This window comes from Paroedura picta, chromosome 10, assembly GCF_049243985.1.
Source record: "Paroedura picta isolate Pp20150507F chromosome 10, Ppicta_v3.0, whole genome shotgun sequence".
In the NCBI taxonomy this organism is placed as follows: domain Eukaryota; kingdom Metazoa; phylum Chordata; class Lepidosauria; order Squamata; family Gekkonidae; genus Paroedura; species Paroedura picta.
This window is the reverse complement of record NC_135378.1, coordinates 29,031,365-29,056,182: the sequence shown is the minus strand read 5'-3', so window position 1 is coordinate 29,056,182 and position 24,818 is coordinate 29,031,365. Positions and strand designations below refer to the sequence as shown.

The following is a 24,818-nucleotide window of genomic DNA, read 5'->3' as shown; positions in this document are numbered from 1 at the left end:
TTGTTGGTCTTAAAGGTGCTATTGAACTCTATTTTTGTTGTGAAAAAGAGATTGTTCACAGTGGGACTAAATGGCTTGGAGCCAAAGATGGGAGGGACTCCTTTGGTAGTTGAAGAAGGAGATGAGCCAATGGAGGGCTTTTGGGGAGTGGGAGAAACAGTGGCATGTCTAAACACAGCAGGGTAGCAGCCAAAGGAGACGACTTTGTTGAAGATAGATTGAAGAAGAGGGAATCTCTGTGGTGGAGATGAAGGGATTGGACAAAGCTGACAGGATAATCACCTTAGCAAATGAAACTGAAGAAAGAATAAGTTGATGTGACAAGGTTAGGAGCTGCTGAAAGAGAGGAGCTAAAGGGGGATAGGGAGTTTAAAGCAGATAGGTTCAATGGGGTCTGCTTATTTTCATAAGGTTTTATTGATGCAAACAGAAAAAAGTCCAGAATAGGAAGATGTGCATAGCTTCCTTTTAATTTTAATGTAGTTCAATTTCTCTAAAGAAAATTGCCCTTCTTTAAATTGTGATTGGAGAAGGCCTCCAAATGAGACAGTCTTTTGGATGAAGACCCCTGAGCTCATTGAGGCTGACCCAGAAATAAAACTACATCATCCAAGTGGAATCGTGCAGTCGAAATCTGCCATTGGTGTGGGCATATTTTGCTGCTGGTGAAGTGTTGCTAAATAACTAAAGGATTTGATTTGCATGATTTTTCACACTTGGAAAAACTCAGTAAACCATGTTTACTCAAAAGGAAGATCACCCTTTATATAAGTCAGCCCCGCCCCTTGAAAAGAATGCTCTTCAAAACGTTTTTTTTTAAGTAACTTGTATGCAACTTTAAGATCGTCCTCTCTTTCTTAAGGTCAGACATGGAAAGAAACCCTACTGTTCCTTTTGAGTACGTTTAGCCTAAAGGGGGCTGCTTTGCAGCTCAGAAATAGGAATTAATTTGATCTGGGGCATATTTATTAGCACTTGAGTGATGCAGTCCGAGGCAGGGCAAATTTTAGGATTTGAGTGGAAGACCATCTGGCAAATGCAGTGTGTGAACAGGCTGTGATCAAACTATATCAAGTTCACGTAGAATTCAGGCAGCCATGTGATATTTTCTGACATCAGAGACTAATTGGAGTAGAAACAGGATTGCAATCCTTGATCCCTTGGCTTTGTTGGCCAAGGGACTTGGAGGGGCTTTGTCACTTTCAGCTGATCAGAAAAAGGCCCAGTTTGCTCCTGTGCCTCTAGCAGCAGCTTGATGTGCAGAAATCAGCAGCAGAAGCCATTCCGAGTACAGAGAAGAGGTATCCCACCAGCCAATATCTGTGCAGTGAAAAGTAGCTACAGCCATCCACTGATAATTTTGCAGGTGTATGCCTGCCAAAATAAGATAATTGAATTGCATGGTTCAATTTGAGCTTTAGCCTCAGGTGCTATAAACAAAGAGTTGAATCCAACCAGTTTTTCTGTTCATGAAATCAAGAGGAGGGGTCTCCCTTGACCTCCCAAAGTGGCTATTATAAAGATCATGAGACCTGCATGGACAAAAGCCATATGGAATTGGGGTTGTAGTAAGAAGAAAGTTTGGCAAACGATCAGGCTGGCTGGATCCAACCCAAATTTTTAAAAATCCTATGTTCAGTTATCAGTTCAGCATTTAGAATGTACTGTATGTTGATAGCCAATTTATGTATTATGGATTCTAGTATCTAAGGCTACAGTGGGAAGCCCTGTAAATGCTAAAGTTGTCATGATACATTAATCCTTTTGGGAAAACGAGATTAATTCTTAGGCTTCTCCCTCAGCCCATGTTCCATATATTACTCCTCCTATCCATCAAGCTAGAAAGTCGATGGCATTTTGACCTTATATGTCTGGTAAGCAAGTGGTTGGGTGAGGCATTTACAAATCTGTATGCTGGGTTTTGTGCAGCTCTTACTGGAAAGGGCAAGCTACGACCACCTTCTTGTCTGGCCTAGAAGGAGAGGAATCTGTTGATTTTAGTCGAGTTATGAACACACATTAACCTCTGCTCCAGTTTGATCTTGAAAACAGCCCTGGTAAAGTAATTCCTGGAATGGGCAGTTTCTGAACAAAGAGAACAGTTTGTTATCAGTGTGAGAGAAAAACGTTTAAGAAAAGCTACCTCTTTTTTGCAAAGAAACCTGACATTTGGGAATATGGAATGTACCCTGTTATAAAAAGGAATCATGTGGTGCTTTTCCTGTTATAGTAACTCTAAGTTGGGACTTCAAAAAATGATAGTTTCAGGGAGTAGCTGTGTTGGTCAGGGGAGGGCGGTATATAAATACAATAAATAAATAGAACAACAAGGATCTAGCATCTCAGAAACCAACAAGGTTTTCAGGATATGAGCTTTAAAAAGGAATCTGATAAAGGGACCATTGACTCTCTTAAGTTTATACCCTACAAATCTTGTTGGTCTCTGAGGTTCTAACTGGACTCGGACAATGTAAACAGGCTCAAGATCATCAGTATTTTGGATGATACAGGTTTATAAGGCATGTTAGTATTGTTTGAATTGGGAAAAGTTATAACCAGATTTGGCTGAACGAATAAATTTCGTGTGTTACTTGAAGAAGGTTTAGTCAGTTAATTGCTGTGATTATTCAACGACACCCGGCAGCTCTTACCACTTCTTTGTTGGTGTTTTCCATTAAAAACAAACAAACAAATGAGTATGCATTTTTATTGTAGTTTTCTCTAGGAATGGTTCCAGACAACTATAATCCTAACTTGATGTAAGATTCATTTAATTTAAGATGATGTTTCACCAAAGTGCTACTAACGTTGCATTAACCCTTTTGGGGAAAATGGGATTAATTCTTAGGCTTCTGCCTCAGCCCATGATGGCTCAGAACCTAACTGGGCCTTTAAAGGTTCCAATTTATCACACCAGCTGGAAAACCTTAAGTGTATGTGTATCTATTGCAATACATAGAAATCACAGATGCGGGTAGAATGGATTCACAGAAGAAAGGGCCTGCACAAAGAACAAATGCAATTACAAAGTGTTACAGCACTACCAGTGTCATGTCAGTGTCACAGTGTCAGTGAAAAGTATTCTTGGTAACAAGACTGGGAAAGAAAATACCTCTGTCCAAGACTTTGCAGGGCTGCTTTCATTCACAATCAATAATACTGAAGAGGAAGTAGGTCAGTTGTTTCTATACCCCTGAAGGGCTCTCAAAACTGCATTCCACTTGCCTTGCCTTTCTCTCCCCATAACAGACACCCTATGAGGTCGGTGGAGCTGAGAGAGCTCCAAAAGAACTGCTCAGGGAAAACAGATCTAACATGACTGTGACTGGCCCAAGGTCACTCAGATTGACTGAATGTTGAGGAGTGGGGAATCAAACCCAGCTCTCCAGATTAGAGGCTGCTGCTCGTAACCACTACACCAAGCTGTCTGAAGCAATAATTTGACTCAGTAAAAGATAGATTTGTATGCTACTTTAACATTTACTGACAATTCTTAAGGATTCTTCTTTTTTTGAACTGCAGTCTTATTCAGAGAGATGCTTTCCTTAAAGTCCACTGACTTCAGCGGCATAGGATGTCACCATTAGTTGCTGTTTGGGAAACGAGAGAAATGTGTGTTTTTGACTGTGCTAAATGATGGAGATAAGGATAATGTCTGGGCATTTACTGAAGGTGCTCTATGAACTGTCAGTTTTTCTAAGTAAATATAAGACATTTCTGATATTTTTTTCAAAAAAAATCTTAAGCATTGCTAGTAAATGTCAACACCTACTAAAACTCTACAATATGAACATATACAACAGTGTTTTGACAACATGCTATATTGGAGGTTTTAAAATATTAATTCGATACCTAATTTTCAGGGATATTCTAGCTGTAGATCCTACATTGGCCGGGGGTGAGAAACTTAGAAGCGTAGAGGTTCTGTATGGAAGAGGCCATACAGGCCATCTAGTCTATCCCCTACTCCAATGCTCCCCAACCCCCGGGCCGCAGCCTGGTGCCATGCCGTGAAGGCCTCAGTGCCGGGCCACGGCTCCCTCTCTCCCCCCCGCAGCGAGAACCTCGCCAGGCCACAAGCAAATCGGCCGGCGGCCGCGGCTCCCTCTTCCCCTCCTCCCGAAGCAAGAAGCTTGCTGGGCCGCAAGCTAATTGGCCACTTCAGTGGCCGACTTGCTTGCAGCCTATGGGGAGGGGCGAGGAGAGGGAGGAGGGAGGAGAGGCTGCCGGCATGCCAGCGGCGCAAATGCGCCACTGCATGTGTGAGTCTGCGCCCCTACCGGATGCGAAGATGCATGTGCGGCAAGTCAGCGCATGCATGTTTGCGCTGGGGCTGCCATGCATGCGCGGGGCCCTGGGCCGCCCTCTCCCCATACCCCATGACAGCGGTCTGCAGCCACAGAAAGCTTGCGGACCGCTGCCCTACTCAATGCAGGATCAGCCTAAATCATCCAGGATAAATATCTGTCCAGCTGCTGCCTGAAGACTGCCAATGAAGGAAAATTCACCACCTCCTTAGGCAGCCAATTCTACTGCTGAACTACTCTGATAGTGAAATTTCCCCCTGATATATAGATTAAACTACATTCTACATGTAGTTTAAACCCATTACTGCGGATCCTATCCTCTGCTGCCAGCAGGAACTTTTCCCTTCCATCCTCCGAGTGACAGCCTTTTGGATCCTTAAAGAGAGCAGTCATGTCCCCTCTCATCCACCTTTTCTCCAGGCTGAGCATTCCCTAGTCCCTTAGCCTTCCTCATAGGGCTTGGTCCCCAGGCCCCAGATCATCCTCATTGCTCTCCTCTGCATCCTCTCAAATTTGTCCATATCCTTTTTTTTTTAAGTGAGGCATCTAGAACTGCACATAGTACTCCAGGTGTGGTCTGACCAAGGCAGTATACAGCAGGGCTATGACATCTTGAGATCTGACGTGATGCCTCTGTTATACAGCCTAAGACTCTGATGGTCCCTTCCAGCTCTGAGAGTTAATAATCTGTCTTTTCTTTTGCACAGTTTCACATACCTTCCCTCTCCTATTTACTCACCTGCACACAAAACCATCCCTCCCTCAGTATTTCATCTTCCCAGCAAGAGGGAAAGGAGAGAAGCACCAGGAAGCTCCAGCCAATCTTTCCAGCTCTTAAGACAGGCCTATGTGATTTGTGGCCCATCAAGTTGAACTCATCGAAGTGTGCTAGGGCATGCTTAGTAGCTCTCTGGAGGCTCAATAGGCCTTCTTGTTATTTTCTGGCTGTGAGGGACTGCAAAAAAGTCAAGCCCCACTCAGGCCATAATACAGAGTGGGTTAGCAAATTGCATAGACCGGCTGTCACAGAAGAAATGGTTTAAGCTCCACTTCCTGTCACAATCCAGAGAGGCTTGTAAAGTACACCATGACCTAGTAACGCATTGCTAATGCAAGAGAGAATATTGGAGCACAGTTATGACAGAAACAGAATCGTACCGAGCAGAACTGGGGAATTCTGGACTTGGGTAAATCATGAGCTTCTTTCCCAGATTTTGAACAGAGTTCAAAGGCTAGCCTCTTGTTACTGCTCGGAGACGCTAGCCTAAATAATCAAAGACAAAAGTGAGCTAAGGATTCATATTTTGGAAAATATCTCATTTAATTTGAAGCACATGCTGAATGGCAGAAGAAGGTTTGCTTGAAGCTGACCTACTTTCTAAACTGTATTTCCCTGGTCAATAGGAGATTACCTGAAAAGGAAACATTTCACTGTGACCCTGATTCACAATAAAACTTCATTATTTAAAAACAAAGCAAAACTTTACATTTAAAAAATAATTTATTGAAATGGGAAGAAGAGAATCATGATTTTCATCAAAATCACTCTAAGCATCTAGCCAGAAGTTCCCACCAAACCTGCCTTTGCCACACCTGTCTTCCCAGTAAATGTGTCACATTTGCCAGTTTGTTATCTCTGTAGGCAATAACAAAAATGTGTTGAAGTTTTTCCTAGTCAAAATTGGGACCGATTCCGCATGAGGAATTTACCCCTCCACAGCCTCTCATTGCTCACGGGTTTAAAGTGCTCCTTTCAAATGACATCAGCAGTAACCTGCGGCTGTGGAGGAGTTGGCACAAGTTTTCATCCGATTTGCTCCATGATGAGGGAAAGCGCCAAAAAACGATTCCATTTTCTTGCCATGCGGCAAATCAGGGTACAAAGAGGGGCAAGCCCATTTGAAGGGAGAAATGCACAACATTGTAGCATTGTGCATGCTCTTGCACCCGCCATCCCCTCTCCATTTCTGGATTGAAATCCCCCCCCCCCAAATGGCACTGTCTGTGTTGCTATGGGACCACAAAGTGACATGCCCTCAGTACAAATAAAATGTTCTCTTCATTGTGAATGGTAATATTGGGATTGGGCAGCTAAAACACATTCCTGGGTTATGAACAGAGAAAGAAGGGTGTGTGGGTTCAAGCAGCCCGCTCCCTATTAGCTTGGCATCCATGCTCTTTGTTTTAAATCGTTATCGTTAACAAACAATCATTGGCGTCCAGCTACAATGGCCACCTTATCGCAAATCTACCTGAACATAAAGAGAGACCATTCTACAAAGTATCCCAAAAAGGGATCAAAGGAAATGTTTTATTGTTGTTGTGTGATCCCATAGCTATGCGGAAGTGGATTTTTTTTTAATTAAAAATGTTTTACTGTTGTGGTGTTTTCCCATAGCAATGTGGAAGTTTTTTTTTTTAAATTACTTTTGGGACACCGAGGGGACAGAAGTTTGAGTCCCCAAAATAACCGCTGTGAAGGGATTGGTGGCTTGCGTTGATTGACAACCTGAGGAGTGGGGGGGGGAGGGGAAAGAGAAATTCCAGTTGCCCACATTCAAGTTGACAAGGAATGGCCCTCTACTGTCTTTTAAAAATAGCTAAACTCCTGGTGATGGCTGGAGATCTCCTGGGAGGAATGGCGAACTCTGAGCTTCTTGGAGAACAGGGGGAGATAAGCATAAAACAAAAAAATGCTTGCTTCCTTTATCCCCTATGGAAAAAAAATATCAGACTGCTGTTTGCAAACTAGCTCATAAGGGGCTGGGTTTGAGAGACTAGCTTTCTCCATGATATTCTGGCTTTTCACTTGCAAAGTATTTTATTTTCTAACACACAGGCACTTTGAGAAATGCATCTCCCTACCTGACTGAGCTACATCCATTTGTCCTGCACATAGAATCATAGAATCATAGGATCATAGAGTTGGAAGGGGCCAAACAGGCCATCTAGTCCAACCCCCTGCTCTACGCAGGATCAGCCCTAAGCTGGGCTGCATATATAAGCCTCCTAATAACGCCCGAGATATCTCTATCTTCTATCTGTATATAAATAAAGCATATTGTATGCCTTTTGCCTGTTCCCTTTGTTGCATAATTATATGACTCACATTTGTCATTTCAGGGATGCTGATTAATACGCCAGCAAAACAGTTGCTGCGAATCTCAAACTTTTTGCTTTCGGTCCAGTCCATGCTAAATATGCAATCAGACTTCCCTGGAGGGCAAAACTGACTTGCTTGTCATAAGCTGGTAATACATGCAAAACAATCTAATACTTTCTTTTCTGGTGCAAGTGGAGGATTATGGAAGCTCAGAGGATTTTTTTTTTTCTCTCTCTCTCTCTCCAAAATTTGCACTGCAGCTGAACAGCTGCTTCTATCGGGCAAACCTTGTTAAAAATTGAATAGCTCAGATTGACTCACGCTTTAGCAGCAGCACTTTTGTGTGGTAGCAAACAATAGCAACAGGGAATTTAGACGGGGGTAGGATAGAAACAGTGAATGATCTATGAGGTTTTTTTTTTTTTTTGTGAAAGATCAGTAATGCCTTCCCCCTCCCCGATCTCATCAAGCAAATTTTTGCACCATACGGAAAACCACATAATCCTACTAAATAGAACTGCCATAATGTTTAACAATAGATTAGACAGATTTGCAGCAAATTATGCCAACGGCAAACTCCCTTGCGCGGCACACGGTCAATTTCATGTGCTTCCAGTTGGAAAAGAGACCGCCGTGGCATTAATTACAATATTTCTACATGCCTGCAAGGACGATTGCCTGGTTATCCCACCTTTGTGCTCCCGAAAGACTCATAACATTTCTGCAACTGTGCTTATGAAAAGAGCGACAAAACAAAAAGTCAAACCCTGGTAATTTCTGGGCATCCAAAGCCCATCTTTTCTAAGGATGCCTTAACAATATTCAGAGCACTGCAGCTGTCATTTGGAACATGGGAGGACTCAGTTCTTTTCGGAAAGGATTTCAGAAGTCAGCTGTGCTTCACAATATCATTTGCTCTCTACCCGAAATGCAGGGCAGACGGGCAAAATGTCAGTGGACTGCCATAGCAGAGAACATCCCCCCCCCCCAAAAAAATTAGGCTGTCTGTGATAGAATCAGATATTTGGGATTCCATTTCAGTCAAAGCACATTGTCATTTCTGTGCATTTCATATCAGTCTCAGCATGATAGCATATTAAAATGCACTCTGTTAATAAAAAATGCCATAATTACCACACCTGTAAACAAACAATACTTATCTTTAGGCACATGTACTAGAAAACAAGCTTCCCCTCCCCTCATGATTCTCTTCTACTCGTATCTTGATAGCTCAGCTTGCTCTGTTCATATAGTACATCCTGAGTGGCCATAAAGATAATGGGAATACCTTTTAATAGCTACCAGCTGTATTTCATTCCCTGAATTTTTACATTTGTTTCCATGTTAAGACTGAGTGGCATTTTTAAAAACTGTTTTGCCTCTCTGTGAAGCTTTTGGTGCTAAAACTGCTGTTGACTTTCTCTGTGCATGAAGATTTAAATTTCCACTTGAGGGTTCCTAGGTGGTAATTATTATTCTGGGTTATCGGCCATCGTTTCAATCCAACATTAGTTCATACATGCTACCAGAGCATGTATCTGTGTCTTTGTGCATGATACACTAGATACTACCCTTGTGTCTTCAGGTTTAAGAAGATCATGTGTACTTATATACAACCTGTATCATATATTAGTGCCTTCATGGTACTAAGAAGCAAAAAATATTCAAGGGTCAGAATGTGATTGGGGGCCTTGGATTCAAATTCCCACTCAACCAAGACTCCAGTTTAAGGTCACTGAAATGACCTTGATCCAGGTGGTCTGTCTCTCCCAGCTTAGCCCATTTCAAAGGGCTGTGACGATTAAACCGAGGAGGGAGAATCATATATAAAGTCTTGAACTACACAATGGAAGGGTGAGATGACAAACGGGATTTAATAAATCTTAAAGGAAAGGCATACAATTGATATATAATATGATGGAGCAGAAGCTGACAGGCATAAATCAGTTAGGAAACAGTATTAAAGAGAGAGATGTTCAAGGAACCCAGACAGCACAGGTAAAAGTAAGCCATTGTGAGATGGTATGGAGAAGTGGTACCTACTTTCTTCTCTAAACAGGATTTATCATTTGTTAAGACTGCTGTGACATCAGTGGGTATGAATCATGAGTTTTGACAGCTGTCCCCCAGGCCCCTTCTTTAAAGTAGGAAAAACATGAGATTCATTTATTTTAAGTTTTAGAGTTTCATAAGTGGTCTGATTGCCTTGATTGGACTATCTTATCTTCAAATCAATAGAAATCAAGCAGGAATAAAGGAAATTCTGCTGGCCCACATCTACTGAGCTTCAGCAAGGTAGCTCCATCAAGCAGTTCCACTCTCTAACACAAATTAACGTTGGGATGTTATCCCAGTCATTTGTTCTTGACTGAAGTCCTCTTGAAATGGAGGTATTGTCAGCCTAAATATTTTTATTCAGCTCTATGCATAGATGTAGTTTCATTAAATGGATGAACCCATACTTCATCTGCAAACTCTTAAATTAGTATATAAAAGAGAGCCAGCTTGGTGTAGCAGTTAAGAGTGGCGGCTTCTAATCTGGCAAGCCATGTTTGATTCCCCACTTCTCCATATGCAGCCAGCTGAGTGACCTTGGGCTCATCACAGACCTGTTGGAAGGTGTTCTGACTAAGCAGTAATATCAGGGCTCTCTTAGTCTCATCTATCTCACAGGGTGTCTGTTGTAGGGAGAGGAAACAGAAGGCAACTGTAAGTTACATTGAGACTCCTTCTGGTAGATAAAAGCATCATATAAAAACCAACTCTTCTTCTTCCTGCATTCTGAAGGGGATCGGACTAGATGACCCTGGAGGTCCCTTCTAACTCTATGGTTCTAAAAGATCTATAACCCACAAGAAGAGTAATTCCAAAGGTATTTGGAAATAAAACAAGCAATGACTCATGAGAACTGGTACCCTGCCACAAATTTTGTTATTCTTTAAGACGCTACTGGACTCTTGTTCTTTTTTACTGACCCAGAGGTTCTGGCAGCAAAGAACCATTAGCTTCCATATTGTCCTTTAGAGTTTCACAACTGTTTAAGTTTCCTAATCCATTTGTAGACATCCCGTGTCTGCTGCTCTGTGCATGTGATTGCACTCCAAATGCGCATACAATTAATGCATCACACATTGTAATGTGTTTAGGATGCTAAAATGCACTTGCCTATGCATAGGTCAGAAGCAACCCCCGTATGGAGATAAATAAATGGCATGCCTGTGTCTGACAGGGATGAGCATGTTGGAATGTGAGTCAGGCTTTTATATCAAATTGACTCATCAGCTGCCTGCCATCCATATCATTCCTTTGCTTCTCTTGCACAATGAATCCAACCTTTCGTTTGTTAATGCTGCGACATCTCCAGTGAGGACAGAAAATGGCAATTAGCAATCACTGAAAGGTAGAGAGTCAAATGAAGAAATATGCTAAAGCAAAAATCACTTATTCTGTGCAAATGCAAACCCTTTTCTTCAGACTCACTCATGAGCTAAACAGTAGCTTCTTCCTCTCCCTCCAAAGACAATACTTGTCACATTGCATTTTGGAGGGCCCTCAGTGAGAAAGTCAGTAATCACAGACAAGCTTTTCTTCAAAAAAGTTGTCGATCATAACCATCCTTCTCCTGTGCTGTAGAAGAGCATTTGCTTATTCTAGATTCTTCTAGTTACATGCTTCTTCCAAGATGGACAGATAGATAGATGATAGATAGATAGATAGATAGATAGATAGATAGATAGATAGATAGATAGATAGATAGATAGACGCACAGACACACAGACACACAGACACACAGACACACAGACACACAGACAGACATCAGAGAAACAATGGACCCTTAAGATACTACCCATACCAGATCCTATGTGGTCAGTTACTCATTTTATTCTATCACCTTTTGTGTTCAATCGCTTAAAAAAAAATTCAGACCACCACAGAAGTATCTCATACTAGCTGGCTATTGACCATATTAGAAGTAGCCAGTAGGATCAGAAGACATTTGCCTTTTCTATCTGAAAATGGATATGATCTACCAAGGCCACTAAGATGGGTAGCTCTGTTTGTCTGTAACAGTAGAAAAGAGTCAAGTAGCACCTTAAAGACTACCACAATTTGTTGGAGCAGGGTAAAAGGTTTCATGAGTCACCATTCACTTCTTCAAATGCAAGGCCACCAAAGTTGTCCCAGTCCTAAAGCCAGACCTAAAAGCAGATTTAAATGGGTCAATGACAAATTTGTTATCCAGATATTTCCCTAACTGCTAAATTACCACCCATACCAGATTGGCAAATTGGTAGTAATATGTAGTTAATTAAAACCATTAGTCCTTGGATATCCCTAACAATTAGGCAACCCCCCATCATATACAAAGCAAAATAGCTCATTTCAGTTATGATGGTAAAATAAATTTCTGGAAGTTAAATATGTTGGATCCAATCAACTTTTTGGATGGCAAAAAAAGGAAAGGGAGTACCTTTTGATAACCTAAACATTATGTGCTGGACATTAAGTGACTTGTATTGACATAAGCTATTTAGGACAGGAACTGTAATAAGGACTAGAATTGAACAAGATTGAATGGAATAGATGGCTCAATCCAACCTAGTCTTTGGGGGGAAATGCCATAGAAAGCATTCCCATTCATTGCAGCCTTCTAGTACTCCTATGGGTTCAGCTGCATCAGATTTCCATCCCTTGTAGGAATTTATCCTTTGCAATTCATTCTGTATAATTGTTATTGGTTTGATCCTCTATAAGGCCCCTAGTCTGATTGACTGAAAGAGAAGCATAGACCTCTAATTCAATCTCCCCTCTGCTCTGTTCATTCATCTGGTCACAGTTTGAATTCTCTGTGATCCTTTCTGTCCATATTACTGGTAAGATAAAAAATTTCCAATATTTGCTGTACCCCATCCTACGGCACATACACAAGTGAATAGAAAAGGAATTTTTTCCTACCCTAGAAAAGTCTTTCTCAACTTTTTTTACAGTTGAGTAACCCCTGAAATGTTCTTCAGGCTCCGAGAAACCCCAGAAGTGGAGTGATCATGCCGAATATGGTTGGAAGCAGAGCTGTGTACAGGCCCACCCAGGGCCCCTCCCCTTCCCAACCCCTCCAGGCCCATCATTGGCCGTTTTGGGAGGGTGGGGCAGGTTAATATGACCATATATGGTCATACCACCTGATAAATGTTTAACCAATTAAAATATATATTAAAATTAATTAACTCTCACTCATTCAGGAAACCCTTCCAGGGCTGTCAAGAAACTCCAGGGTTTCATGAAACTGAGAAAGCCTGCTCTCGAGGCATCCAAACAGATATGGAATGCAGGACCTTAACTTTGCCCTCATCTCTTTTCCCCAAGCAATAATATTTGCTCACAAGAAATAGAAGTGGAAATGCTAACCAAAAGCATTGTAGAACATGTGCATAATATTGTTAACTAACATTTACTGCAATAGGTTGATTGTATTTGTTTGTGGGGTACTATTAGATTGTTATCTTGGCTAGTGCAAGGTCATGACTTCCAGAGAAATGGCAACTTCAAGGCAGCACTTTTCAAAGGCTTTGAGACTTATCTTGTTGTTGGATGTAACATGCCAGGAAAGGGAAGTATTTATTACTCTATTCTTACACCTCCCCAGGAGGGAGACTCAACTGACAGATGTACTAGGGGGGATGTGCGTAACTGATATATCTAGCTCTACCAATTTCTGATTCCAGCAAGGGCAGTGAAGGTACTGGGGAAAAAAAAGTTCATATGCATATTATTTTTTTAGGACATCAGTAATGAGTAATTGTACTGTTTTTGGTTGTAGGTAGCCACTGAGGAAAAAACTTCTAAAACAGATATAGATATATATATAGCTGGACCCCATTTTGACTTTTTGTTTGTATTTATGAATAATAGCAACACAGAATCATCTTTAATTAGTTTACTGTGATAGTAAATAGACCAGAGACTTAAACATACACCAGCAATAAAGAAGAGTTATATTCAAGCCATCAAGTCAGATTTTTCTTTTTCCAGTATTTTCACTTGACAAGTCTTCTATCTCATCCTTAGGGCAGTGAAGGTGTCTTCTGCTTTCAAAGCCAACCTTCTCAGTTCTGGTTTCTTTTTTTCCCCCTCTATCAATCTATAAAAAAGGCATTTATTTTACCAAAAAACAGCTCCAACACAGGAGATAAGCAGCTTGCCAGCAGTGCCCGATTGCAGTGGTAAGAGGATACATCTTGAAAATGTATGGCTTTTGGACATAAGACATCAGGAAAAGGGAGAATTTAGTCTTCTGTTTATGACTTAAATTGCAGATATTTTTAAAAAGATTTATGGGAACTGTGTAAGGACTAATGGCTAAATTCCCCCTGCAAAGTGGAGTGGAAATATTAATTTAACCAAATCAAGTATATCAAGCCCTTTTTTTCCTCTTTCACTTTCTTTCCTGGATGAACTTTATAATTGTGGGTTATCCTCTCCATGAACTATACAAACAGCTATTTCTCTTTTCTCTTATCTTCTTTTTTTCTCTCAATGAAAAAAGGTCCAGTGTCTTGGCAACAGTATGATGCAATAAAGAGAATATAAAGAGAAAACAACATATAAATAGACACGTTCACTGAAGGACTGCTCAGTGGAAAGACAAGACGTGTTTTCTCTTCCTGAGCAATTATTTACCTAAGCCAGCTTTTCTCAACTTTTTACTGTTCAGAAACCCCTGAAACACTCTTCAGGCTTCAAGAAACACCAGAAGTGGTGCTAATATGCAGGATACGTTTGGGAAACATATCTGTGTACATGACCACCTGGGCCCCCTCCCTTTCCCAGCCCCTCCAGGTGGGCATTTTGGTAGGAGGGCTGAAATGACCATATATGGTCATATCATTTGATAAATATATAACAAATTAAAAAATATATGTAAACCAATAATTAACTCTCACCCATTCAGGAAATCCTTCCAGGGCCATCAAGCAACCCCAGGGTTTCAGGAAGCTATATGAACATTCTTTGATACAACACAGAACAAAAAGAAGAAAATGTACTATTTTTTGCAATGTTTCTTTCCCCTCTCTTTTCCTGAAAACTTCAAATAAATCAATACATCAGGAAACAAAAAAAATCTTTTAATTTTTTTACCTTTGCTTCTCTTAAGTAAATTATAAGACACTAATATAGATTTATAAGAGCCAATATATCAAATAAATATGTGTTTATCTTTTGTATTTTTATACTTTTTTCTCCTTTCCTTTCTCCCCAATATAAATGTTTCTAATATTATTTAATGTTAGCCATGTTAACCTACTTTTAAAAAATATACATAAGCAAACATGCCAGGTTTTGAATTTCGCTTATTTATTTTTTTGTTTTTATTATCCTTATTTCTCCTCTTCCCTTTGTTTCCGTTTTTATGCCCTTCCCCCTCCTCCTTCCACTCTTCCTCACTATTTCACCTTTTTTCGTTAATTTTAAATCTTCATAGAGGATAAGTAAACAGCTCTGTTGGTGATATGTTTTATAACACTTGTTTAGAATAATTACTATTTACTACAAACAGCATGAAGAGCATTTACCCTTGTAAGATGCTCAGTCTTGTGTTCAGCTCTAGTAGAGGGTTGCTATAAAAACATGCACCTCTCACTGAAACATTGTTATTTTGGGATTGGCCAAACTGAAACAAGAGAGTATATACTGTTCCACTGCCCTGTTTATGCAGACATTCGTGACATTTTTAAATCCAGATTCACAAGCATTTTTAATTGACAAAAGGACATAATAGATTGAGAAACTAGAGGTGGAAAATAAGATGACATTAGGAGAAAAAGAGGTTTCTTTCAGCTCCTTCAGTCTTCAGATAGCAGATTTCACTATCACTGCTGATATAGTGTTCTCTGTCCAGTCACCACCAGCCACTGTTTTCATATAAAAGCCACAATGCCAGATCCCCAAAACCTTCCTCTTCATTTTGGTCTTGCCACAGAAGGAGCAGGTATACTTGGTAAGCTTGTTAATTTCAATCTTCTTTACCATCTTCCTCAGGGAAACTCCATTTCGGGTACCATACCCACAATGCCAACTTTCTTGGCATGCTTGGCCATCTTGCTACTGCTGTAGGCCACAAAAAGAGAAGGACATGCGTGACAACTGGAATGAACCACTATTCAAAAAGTTTCCAAAACATTACAACACAGAGACTATTAAGTGATGAGACCCCCCCAAGTGACAATTCAGCTGGCTAAGTTCTGTGCTGATGCCATAAAAATCTGATACTCCATAGTAATATAATTTTAAGGTTATTTTTTTAAAATTAGGATATGTTTTAAATTGTACTATATTTAATGACCATACTGTTTTTGGTCTCTCATGATTCTGTTTATATATAACCTGGTCTGAATGACTAATAATTTGACTGACTGACTGACTGACTGACTGACTGACTGGTAGTTGGACTGAGAAAGCAGAAGAAAAAATTAAATATTAAACAGATTATAAAATCTATGAAATGGCAGAAAAACTAAGAATATGTATACTAAATTTAATACACATTGATCAAATAGGCTTCGTACCACCGAGGAATATGAAAGATAATATATGATTCATAATAGATGGAATCTAGTTTGTGAACAAAAAAGAAAGATCAACATTTTTTTAATTTCTGGATGTAGAGAAAGTTTTTGATAATTTAACATTGCCTTTTCTACCAAATACATGGGTTGTGGCCATGAATTCTGGAACTGGATGTAAGGCCTATACTTGAAACAACAAGCAGAGATTTTAATAAATGGGAAATTAACAGAAGCCATAAATTGAAAAAAGAACATGCCAGGGATGTATGTCCCTTGTCACCTCTACTATTTATCCTAGCAATAGAGACTTTAGCAACAAAGATCAGACAAGACAGAATGATGAAAGGAATAAAAGTAAATGATGTTGAATTTAAAACAGAAAGCTATACAGACAGCTCTAACAGTCTTGTATTCCTCCAAAATCATACAGAAACATACTGAAGAATTTGAATTGTTCTCAAGATACAAAATCAACAGAAAAAAAGACAAAAAACTATAACAGATTCTTAATGCAACATGACAAGGAAGATTTCATTTTTATTTCTGTTTGTGTTTGTTTATTTATTTATTGGATTCATAGGCTACCTCTCTCTTACAAAAGTATTGAGGTGGCTAATAACTTGTAGGAAATCCATACATATGTAATTAAAAGAGTAAAATCATAAATAAGTAAAATTAGCCTCCAATCCCATTAAATATCTGGGAATAAATGTGACTGGGGAAAATTGTAATATTTTAAAAAACAATTGCAAGAAACAAAGCATAAGCTTTAAAATATTACAAGAGGGGAAAAAAAGGAGGGTTAACAATTCCCAATATAAATTTATGTTACCCAGTGGCAGACTTTGTTTGGATTAATGTTTGGATTAAAAAGCCAAGACAAAGAATAGTAAAACTTGAATTAGCAGACCTAGATGAAGGCTTCCACAATTATTTATGGATTAAAGAATCAATTAAAACAATCATAACACAAGAAAGGACTCATAGAATCAGAGATGGACTTTTGAGAAATGATTGACTCACCGGAATTTATTGAGCCAATTATGCTGTACTGGCAAAAATAACAACCTATTTGACAACAGAGGAATTATGAAATTTGAGGAGAAATGGAATGTTTATTAGGCAACCAGAAGACAAATTTAGAATAAGAAGCAGTTTAAAAATTGTGTATACATATATTATAATATAAGTTTTGAATATAAATGTTTAAGGAAGTAGATTTTGTGCAGAAACATCATTTTCTTGTTATGAGATACATAATAAACATTCCTTTCTACTTTGACATGTTAAAAGATATAGCGAGTATGTAGCAATGGCAAAATATGTAATATCAAATATAGTGATGGTGATGAAACTAATAATATCATTGCAAAATACATCAGCTATGACATTTGCAATTCAAAATGTTGAATATTAAAGTACCCCAACAAGGACCATTGTATTTTATCGATACTTTCTTTAAAAAATTATAATAAAGGGGATGTTGGGGAGAAATCTTTTCTGTTTTATACAATCTGTAATACATAATTATCCTTGATATAAACAATTATATAATCCTCCTTTTTATCACCTCCATACTATTTCACTGTTTTCTGAAATTAAAAAAAACATCCCCTCCCTCAAATTTCTTAGGTCTCAATTCATTTCGCCAGGCAGAAGAAATGCTCAGATGAGTTATTCACTCATTTTCATTCAATTAAGGGTTCTTTCCTACTTGAAAACTGATCAGTGACATTCAAATTTGAGCCATTTAGCCATGGTAGTGGAGAATATTAAGGTCAGTTATTCTGTACTGTTTCACACTGGGATGAGCATTCCCCAGTACCAGAGTGAGGTTGTGCATAAACAGTTATGGGGGGGGGGGGACACAAGATTGGTCAGGATTTATATCCAAGTTTAAAATTCAATGCATGTCATTTACACTGGACACATTATGGAAACATTTCCTGCATAGGCCATACTTGGGTTGCCATCCTAAGGATATTTTCTGTTGAAAAGAGCATGGGTTGCTGGGGGAAGGGGAAGTTGGGAAGAGTAACTTCCTTTCACAGGATTTTGGATGTAAACCATCATTATTTGTCGAATGAATCCAATTCCCCCTTAAAGCAGGGATCTCCTTATATGGCTGAGATATATGGTTTTCCTTTCTCTTCTGCAGTCTGAAGTAGTAACTCAGAAGGAAGTCCACTATTTACCAAGCCTAACCATTTCAATGGTTGGCAAAATTATCACACAATAACTAAAATTTGGAGGTAAGGAGCTTATGAATCTAGCCTTAGGAAGATGACAATTATTTTCTAACTTACTGCATATTTGTTCTCAATCTTGGCTGGTACAGCAAAATGCCTTCCTGTGTGTAAAAAGTGCTTTTTCTAGAATTTCCATAGTCCATGTCCTCGTTTGTGTGTTGTAAGTATGTACAACATGAGAGAAGAGAAATATGCCCTAGCACTGGAGAAATGAGTGTTGTGGCTGGGGTTTACAGACTACTGAAGAGCTCTGTGATTGGCTCTAGATTTAATTGGTATCTTGAGCTGTACCATGGCTGTGAAGCTGTGATACAACCAATTTCTGTCCTACCACTCCCTCAAACAGCTCATTGCGGGTTACAAATAGTTATTCTGCATTAAACCCCATTAAAAACCTATTAAACCCCCAAACTAATCAAATATCCAGTGGCAAAAAACCCATACTCCCCATACAACCAGACAGTACTCCCCCATATACACACATACCTTGGGGTGAAAGAATAGCCTGGTGACCTGGGGGGAGAATGAATTGCACCAAGCTAAAGGCTTAGTAGCCATCCCAAACAGTTCCAGGATGGTTTCGGGATCATGCTGTTAGTGTTGATCCTTACACTGTTAAGTCCTTAACTGTACTTCTAAACTGTAGGGTGGTGCTGATTGTTTCACACTCGAGAACATTCTGCATTAACACTTTGTTCAAAGTTACAGGGCCAGAATTCATCCGTTGCTCTTCACAACTTTTATCTCTTTACCCCTCCAGAGTACGGACTCAAATTCAAACGTGAGGAAAAGAACTAATACCACAGTGCAGCCAGAAACTGAGAACACGAAGCAAATTGACACAGGAAACAGTTCAGTGCCGCTTCCTACAGTAACTCAGGGGCCTTCGGAGGTTATGCCCCGATCTCCTTCAGCATCAAGTCCAAACCCTTTCAGCCGCATTAGCATTTCAGAAACACTGGCTTCTGCGAGAGCAACACCGTCTGCCCCTCCTTCAACCCCAGTTCTAACTGGATACATTCCTCAGCAAGCCACGGCTGGCTCTCCAGCCATCCACCATTTGCTTGGATCTAGACTGGAGCAGATTCAGACAACAGCAAATACTTTGGGATCATCTGCAAAGCCGTCAGCCCTCAACCCTCCTCCAGCTCCTCCACCCGCAAGTTCTGGCACCAGTAAGATAGACAAATATGCACGCATTTTGTTTCCTGTCACTTTTGGAGCTTTCAACATGGTCTACTGGGTGGTGTATCTATCCAAGGACACCATGGAAAAATCAGAAAGCCTAATGTAGTCTTGCTGCTATGTAGTAGGTTTTTTTCTGAAATTTCTTCTAAACACCTTTGGATGCAGAGTTTCTTCTTTTAAAACTATTTTTTAAAAAAGAAACTGTTAATGATATTTTTTAAAAAAAACCTCTGTGCTCGTTTTCCCATGGTAAAGGGCAGATGTTATTCGGTAAATTAACTCAGCAAAGAGGGGGGTGAGTGGGGTATGAACACTGTCTTCCGGGCATTCCCCCAATTGCACTCCATTCAGGCAAAATCTAGGGGGGGTGGCATTAGGGAGGACAAGGATAAGGGGGAGACCAGTTGCAGTGAATGCAGATATGGAAGAGGTATGGTCTGGTAGAAATCTGTATTTCCGTGTTCTGCCTGGCTACAGCACTGTATGCTCTGATTTGAGTCTGGGCAAAAATTACTTAGACATTATTTAGCCAGTAAAGTCTGTCCATGATAAAACTCATGATAACTGGTAATGGGGAGAAAGACATTTCTTTTTACCGAGCAGTTTTATATGTCAAATATGCAGGTTATTGTGGGTCTGATGGTAGATCTTAAGAAGTATTGGGAAAGTTCTTTTTTCTAGCAAAGCGGGGATATGCCCCAGGCAAATGTAAGCGCTTTCCGTGGAATCCATGTGACTTTCAAAATACTTAAGCTGGAAAGTGTCCCCTTGTTTAGTAAAAACTGGCTCTCCCTCTTCTTGAAACCAACCTGGCGGTAACATTACACTGCATTTGGTGTATGTACTCCATAAACAATTTTTTTTTGTGGTCTTTATATCCTCCTGGATCCAAGATCACTTCCCTTGAACTATTGTTTTGAAGCATTCGCAGGGGAAGGGAATTTTTTCCCTTCACTGTTTTTCCATGCATGTTTTTGTGTGAAATGACTATTTTACATTCATTTACGTGAATACTGAACCAGAGCTCAGCCCTGGTTCCAGATGAAGGGGGCTCTGCTCAGTGATTTAGGACCAATTCATAGCTTATCATGGCCATGTTAGCACACTTCTCAAGTTTCTTACCCCAATACTCTGGCGATGTGTGTATGGAGGAACTACATGGGTCTCGCACAAATGTTGTCCAAATGACCATGGAATTAGGCTGTAGAGCTATGGCTCCCGCACCACTGTGACAACATATGAAATGGATCTATTTGTTTGAATTCCACTGTTTTAAGTGGTTCAAGTGGTTCAACCAAATCATAAGACTTGCAGCACTGGCTCATAAGTGCTTAGAATGTGGCTTCGGTCAGCTACATCGAAGCAAATCTAGAAAAGTGAAATCATGGCATTTTTGTTGCAACATTGTGTTGAGGTTATATTGGAGTGATTTAAGATATTTAGATGGTAATCCTTGGCAAATTTATTTTGCATAGTACTACCGCTCAAGGAATTTACTCTTTTGCATTAGTATTTCCCGTGTTGTTCTAATTTACATCTCTGTAATCAGCTGCACCAAGTTTCGTTTGAAGCATAAAATGTTCTCCTCTTATTGCTGCATTTTGTTTTGATCTGTCTTTGATTCCTTCCACTCCTTGTACTTAATTTTTCACTGGTCACTTCTCATTGGGTATTATCTCATTACTGTTTGTATGTTTGTCGCTGTTAAACTACATGTAACCTAGTTAATCATGGGGTGACTCAGGAGATGGTTTGAGATTGTTGTTGTCTCCTAAACAATATACAATTTTCTTTGGGTTAGCACTGGCGGAAAAACTGGAAACCAGTTTTGCCAATTTGCACTATATTTCTGCTTGATCAAGTTAAAAACCCAGCTGCAGTAGGTTACCATTTGCTAGCACCTGTAATATTATCAACCCTGTTCATCTGAAAGGCAAATGGCCCACGGTGCTGGACAAGTGGGGCTTAGTTATCAGCTGACAAGTCATGGTAAGGAAACAACTCACCAATTTAATATTCAACCTGTGGCTTCTTGGGAAAGCCATGGAGTTTTTAGAGATTCCCAGAGAGGGGCAGTGTATATTCCAGATCATCAGCCTAATTTTCAGGCCTCTGGTGTGCATGGCTCATGTTCAGCTTGGTGGCTCACAAGCTGCACAAGCCTACCTCAGAGGGAACTAGGGATAGGCATGAACCAGCTCACAAACTCAAGCATGTAGAAGCGAGTAAGCCAAAAATCCCCTATGAATTTGGTGCTTCTAGTGGGTCATAAACTTCACAAACCAAACCTGTTCATTTGGCTCCTGAAAGTTCATTACAATCCAGGCACGCCCCGAACTATGACCTGAATTAAACTGCATTTTCCCAGTTTGTGCCCATTCTTAGAGAAAATTGGTTGAGATCAGCAGCTATTTCTGTAACAATCACTAATTGAAAAATGGCAGTCAAAATTATGAAAATGGTTGAATCTATCTTGTTAGCATTCAGTTCTCACTAGTTACTTATTAAATTGTGTGTGTGTTTGTGGGGGGGGGGAAGCTGGTCAAAATTACCCTCAATATTAATCTATAGTTTTCCTCATCTGATGTTCTAATCTCCTATGTACCTCTTCTCCTTTGTTTAGTTGGCCTATATCATTTCATTCTGTCATCTCTTCTGTCCAGTGGTCACTTTCTTAATACTGAAGAAGGCATGGCTAAAGAAGCTCCATATTGCATTCTGTTCTGCCCCCCCCTTAATCCACCACACAGTTGGCCGGAGAATGATACAGGGGCAGGCTGGGAGGGAAAATTGACCATGGAAAAGAGTCCCAGTTCCAGTCATTCAAAGGAGGAAGAAGAGGAAAACCAGCCTGCTTACTCAATGGCTTAGTACCACCTCCACTTAGCTATGTAAGGTGCTGGTGGGCTGAGTGGACCCCTCCTGCCTCTATTCGAGACCAGCCTTATGGTGTTGGGGAGGCCATAAGTAGTGGCTATAATGGCCAGTGCATCCCTGCCTGAAGTAGTTGCACTGAGCTTTTCTGCATGCTTAGGGAAAACACATGGGCCACCTGGCATTTCAGAATCCAGGTATCCACATTCAAATCCTCTATTCAAGAAAATGCAACAGGCAGTCTTTAAGACAAACTTTTCCAGCAAACCAACACCTTATAACAAAATATATATTTATTTGTCACAATATTGCATAAGCTTTGGCACTTGCATTGCAACACCTGCGCACTTCTATCACAGGAAAAAGTAATGCTGTTACAAGGCAAGACGTAATACTGCTGTTTGCCATTTATATAGTGGTATTTGAATGAAGTTCCAAATCTAAGAGAAGAATCATAGAGTTAGAAGGGAGCCTGCAGGGGCATCTAGTCCAACCTTCTGCACAATGCAGGAACTCACAACTACCTGCCCACCCACAGTGACCCCAATTTCAGGCCCCCCACCAAAAGTCTCCAGAATCTAACCTGGCCTGAATTCACCTGTCATACCACAATTTCAACTAGGAATTCTCTGGGTATGCAATGAGAAATGCAATTTTTTGTCTAAGCAATGGCCGCTGAGCCTGTTTGTTTCTGTTACTGAATCCACACTGTTAGCTTGCTTTGTAATATGTAATTTGATTTTCATTTTAGGCATGTTATCTTTTTATATTCTTCCACAGCAAAGTTTTCAAAGTGAGCCAGTAAAGCTTATTAGAATGTGTATTTTGAAGTCAAATTGTATTCTCATTTCACTGGAAGCAGGTAATGAGAGAACCATATAGTTCTTTTTTGGAAAAAAAATTGTGAATTCTCAGATACATCAGACCTCGGGAGGAGAAGCAATTCTGTGAAACAGACACTAGAAATCACTAGGTTTGGCCAAGATTTTGTTCAAATCTTCATTTAAAACAAAACAATAACCCTATAAATCATGCAATACAAGGCTCTTGGTTCTCAAAAGCCTTTCAAATGTCATGGTAAGGGGCATCAGTAAGCACTGTACAAGAACAGGTATGTTTTGTGAAGGTGGAGGGGGGTCATACCTATGGCCACTGTGGTTTGCATAAATCAAAGAACATACATAATACTGGTTCTTGTAAATGCCAGTTCCCCATTATGTGGCTGAGTCCCAAGCACAGGATTTTTAAGGGGGGGGGGGGGGGGGTTACAATACATTCCAGAACTTTTGTAAAACATAATTTCTTTCTTACATTTTCTTGGATTTTCAAATTCTATCTCATAACATTGTTAATAGGTTTTCATTGATTCAATGAGTAACTTTTTGTATTATTTCTTTTTAATCCTTTTTGGGGGAGGAGGGTAAAAACCTTTTTAAAAATCCCTTTTACATGGCCTTGATATGGCTGAGAAAGATACCCCATATGCTCCTGAAGCACACCTATAAAGGCTGCTGTATATGTGAATATCAAACTATTTTTAAAATTCTTACTCAGGACCGGCCTCTGTCTGTCTAAAGCCAGATGAGTCTCAATCCCAATGAAACGAGTTCTGTTTTGCAAATCATTTATTTATGTTTCTGAACATGGAGTCTTAATTTATTCTCCGTAATTAATGCGGGCTATGCACCGTCCTCCATGAACTTTCATTTCCAACTAAACTAGTGGTCACCACCACATCCCACACCAGTGAAGTCCACAAGCTAATCACTATTAGGCCCTTTCAGTCTTTATAACCACATGTATCAGGTACCTGACATAGAGTCTCCAGTGAGTCCTAGATATGATAGGAATCACTTCCAGGTTTCCTCTGGAAGTGATGTCATGTCACTGTATAGTCAAGATCTTTATAATCAGGAAGATTTAATTTTGGCTCAAAAATGAACCACTTTGTACTTATACTTAAGCACATTTCTCATATTGTTGCCTACTCATCTAATTTGGAGAGATCTTTTTGGAGTTATTCAACATTTTCTTTTATTCTCACCATCCTAAGTTATTTAGTGCCATTTGAACATTTGAGCCACTTCACTAGTTAGATCAGTTAGATAAGACCAGTCTGAAAATGTATCCCTGTTGAACTCCACTAATCACACTCTTGTTAATGCTGTCCTCATAGAGTAGTCTCTCTCAGAGCTCTCTCAATCTCACCTACCTCACAGGGTATCTGTTGTGGGGAGAGGAAGGGAAGGCGATTGTAAGCAGCTTGGAGACTCCTTCGGGTAGTGAAAAGTGGGGTATAAAAAACAACTCTTCTTCTTCTTTTAGGCCCATTATGCACGGCTGCCGAAACGGCGATTTCGGGTCACGTGGAAAACGCGGAGGGGGAAGACGCGACGCATACCGGTTATGCACGGGGCGGGGCGCGACGGCGGCAAAACCCAGAGTAACCGATTATGCACGCGCCGATCCGGGCGCCGCTTCTGGTTGCGCCCCGCTCACTCGGAAGCTGCGCTTTCTTCCGCGTTTCACTGAC

General features: G+C 40.1%; 1 protein-coding gene and 1 pseudogene across 2 annotated transcripts in view; one reads left to right on the top strand and one right to left on the bottom strand.

Annotated features, from left to right (window-relative positions):
* Window positions 1-23,538, top strand: part of GABRA4 (gamma-aminobutyric acid type A receptor subunit alpha4) — a 68,247-nt gene extending 44,709 nt beyond the window's left edge. For both annotated transcript variants that reach the window (XM_077301885.1, XM_077301887.1), the window contains one exon: window positions 18,984-23,538. In XM_077301885.1, coding sequence (XP_077158000.1) covers window positions 18,984-19,517 — 534 coding nt within the window. In that variant the 3' untranslated portion in view covers window positions 19,518-23,538. The remainder of the gene's footprint in view (window positions 1-18,983) is intronic.
* LOC143819667 (large ribosomal subunit protein eL43 pseudogene) lies at window positions 15,046-15,506 on the bottom strand (annotated as a pseudogene).
* Window positions 23,539-24,818: the final 1,280 nt, after the last annotated feature.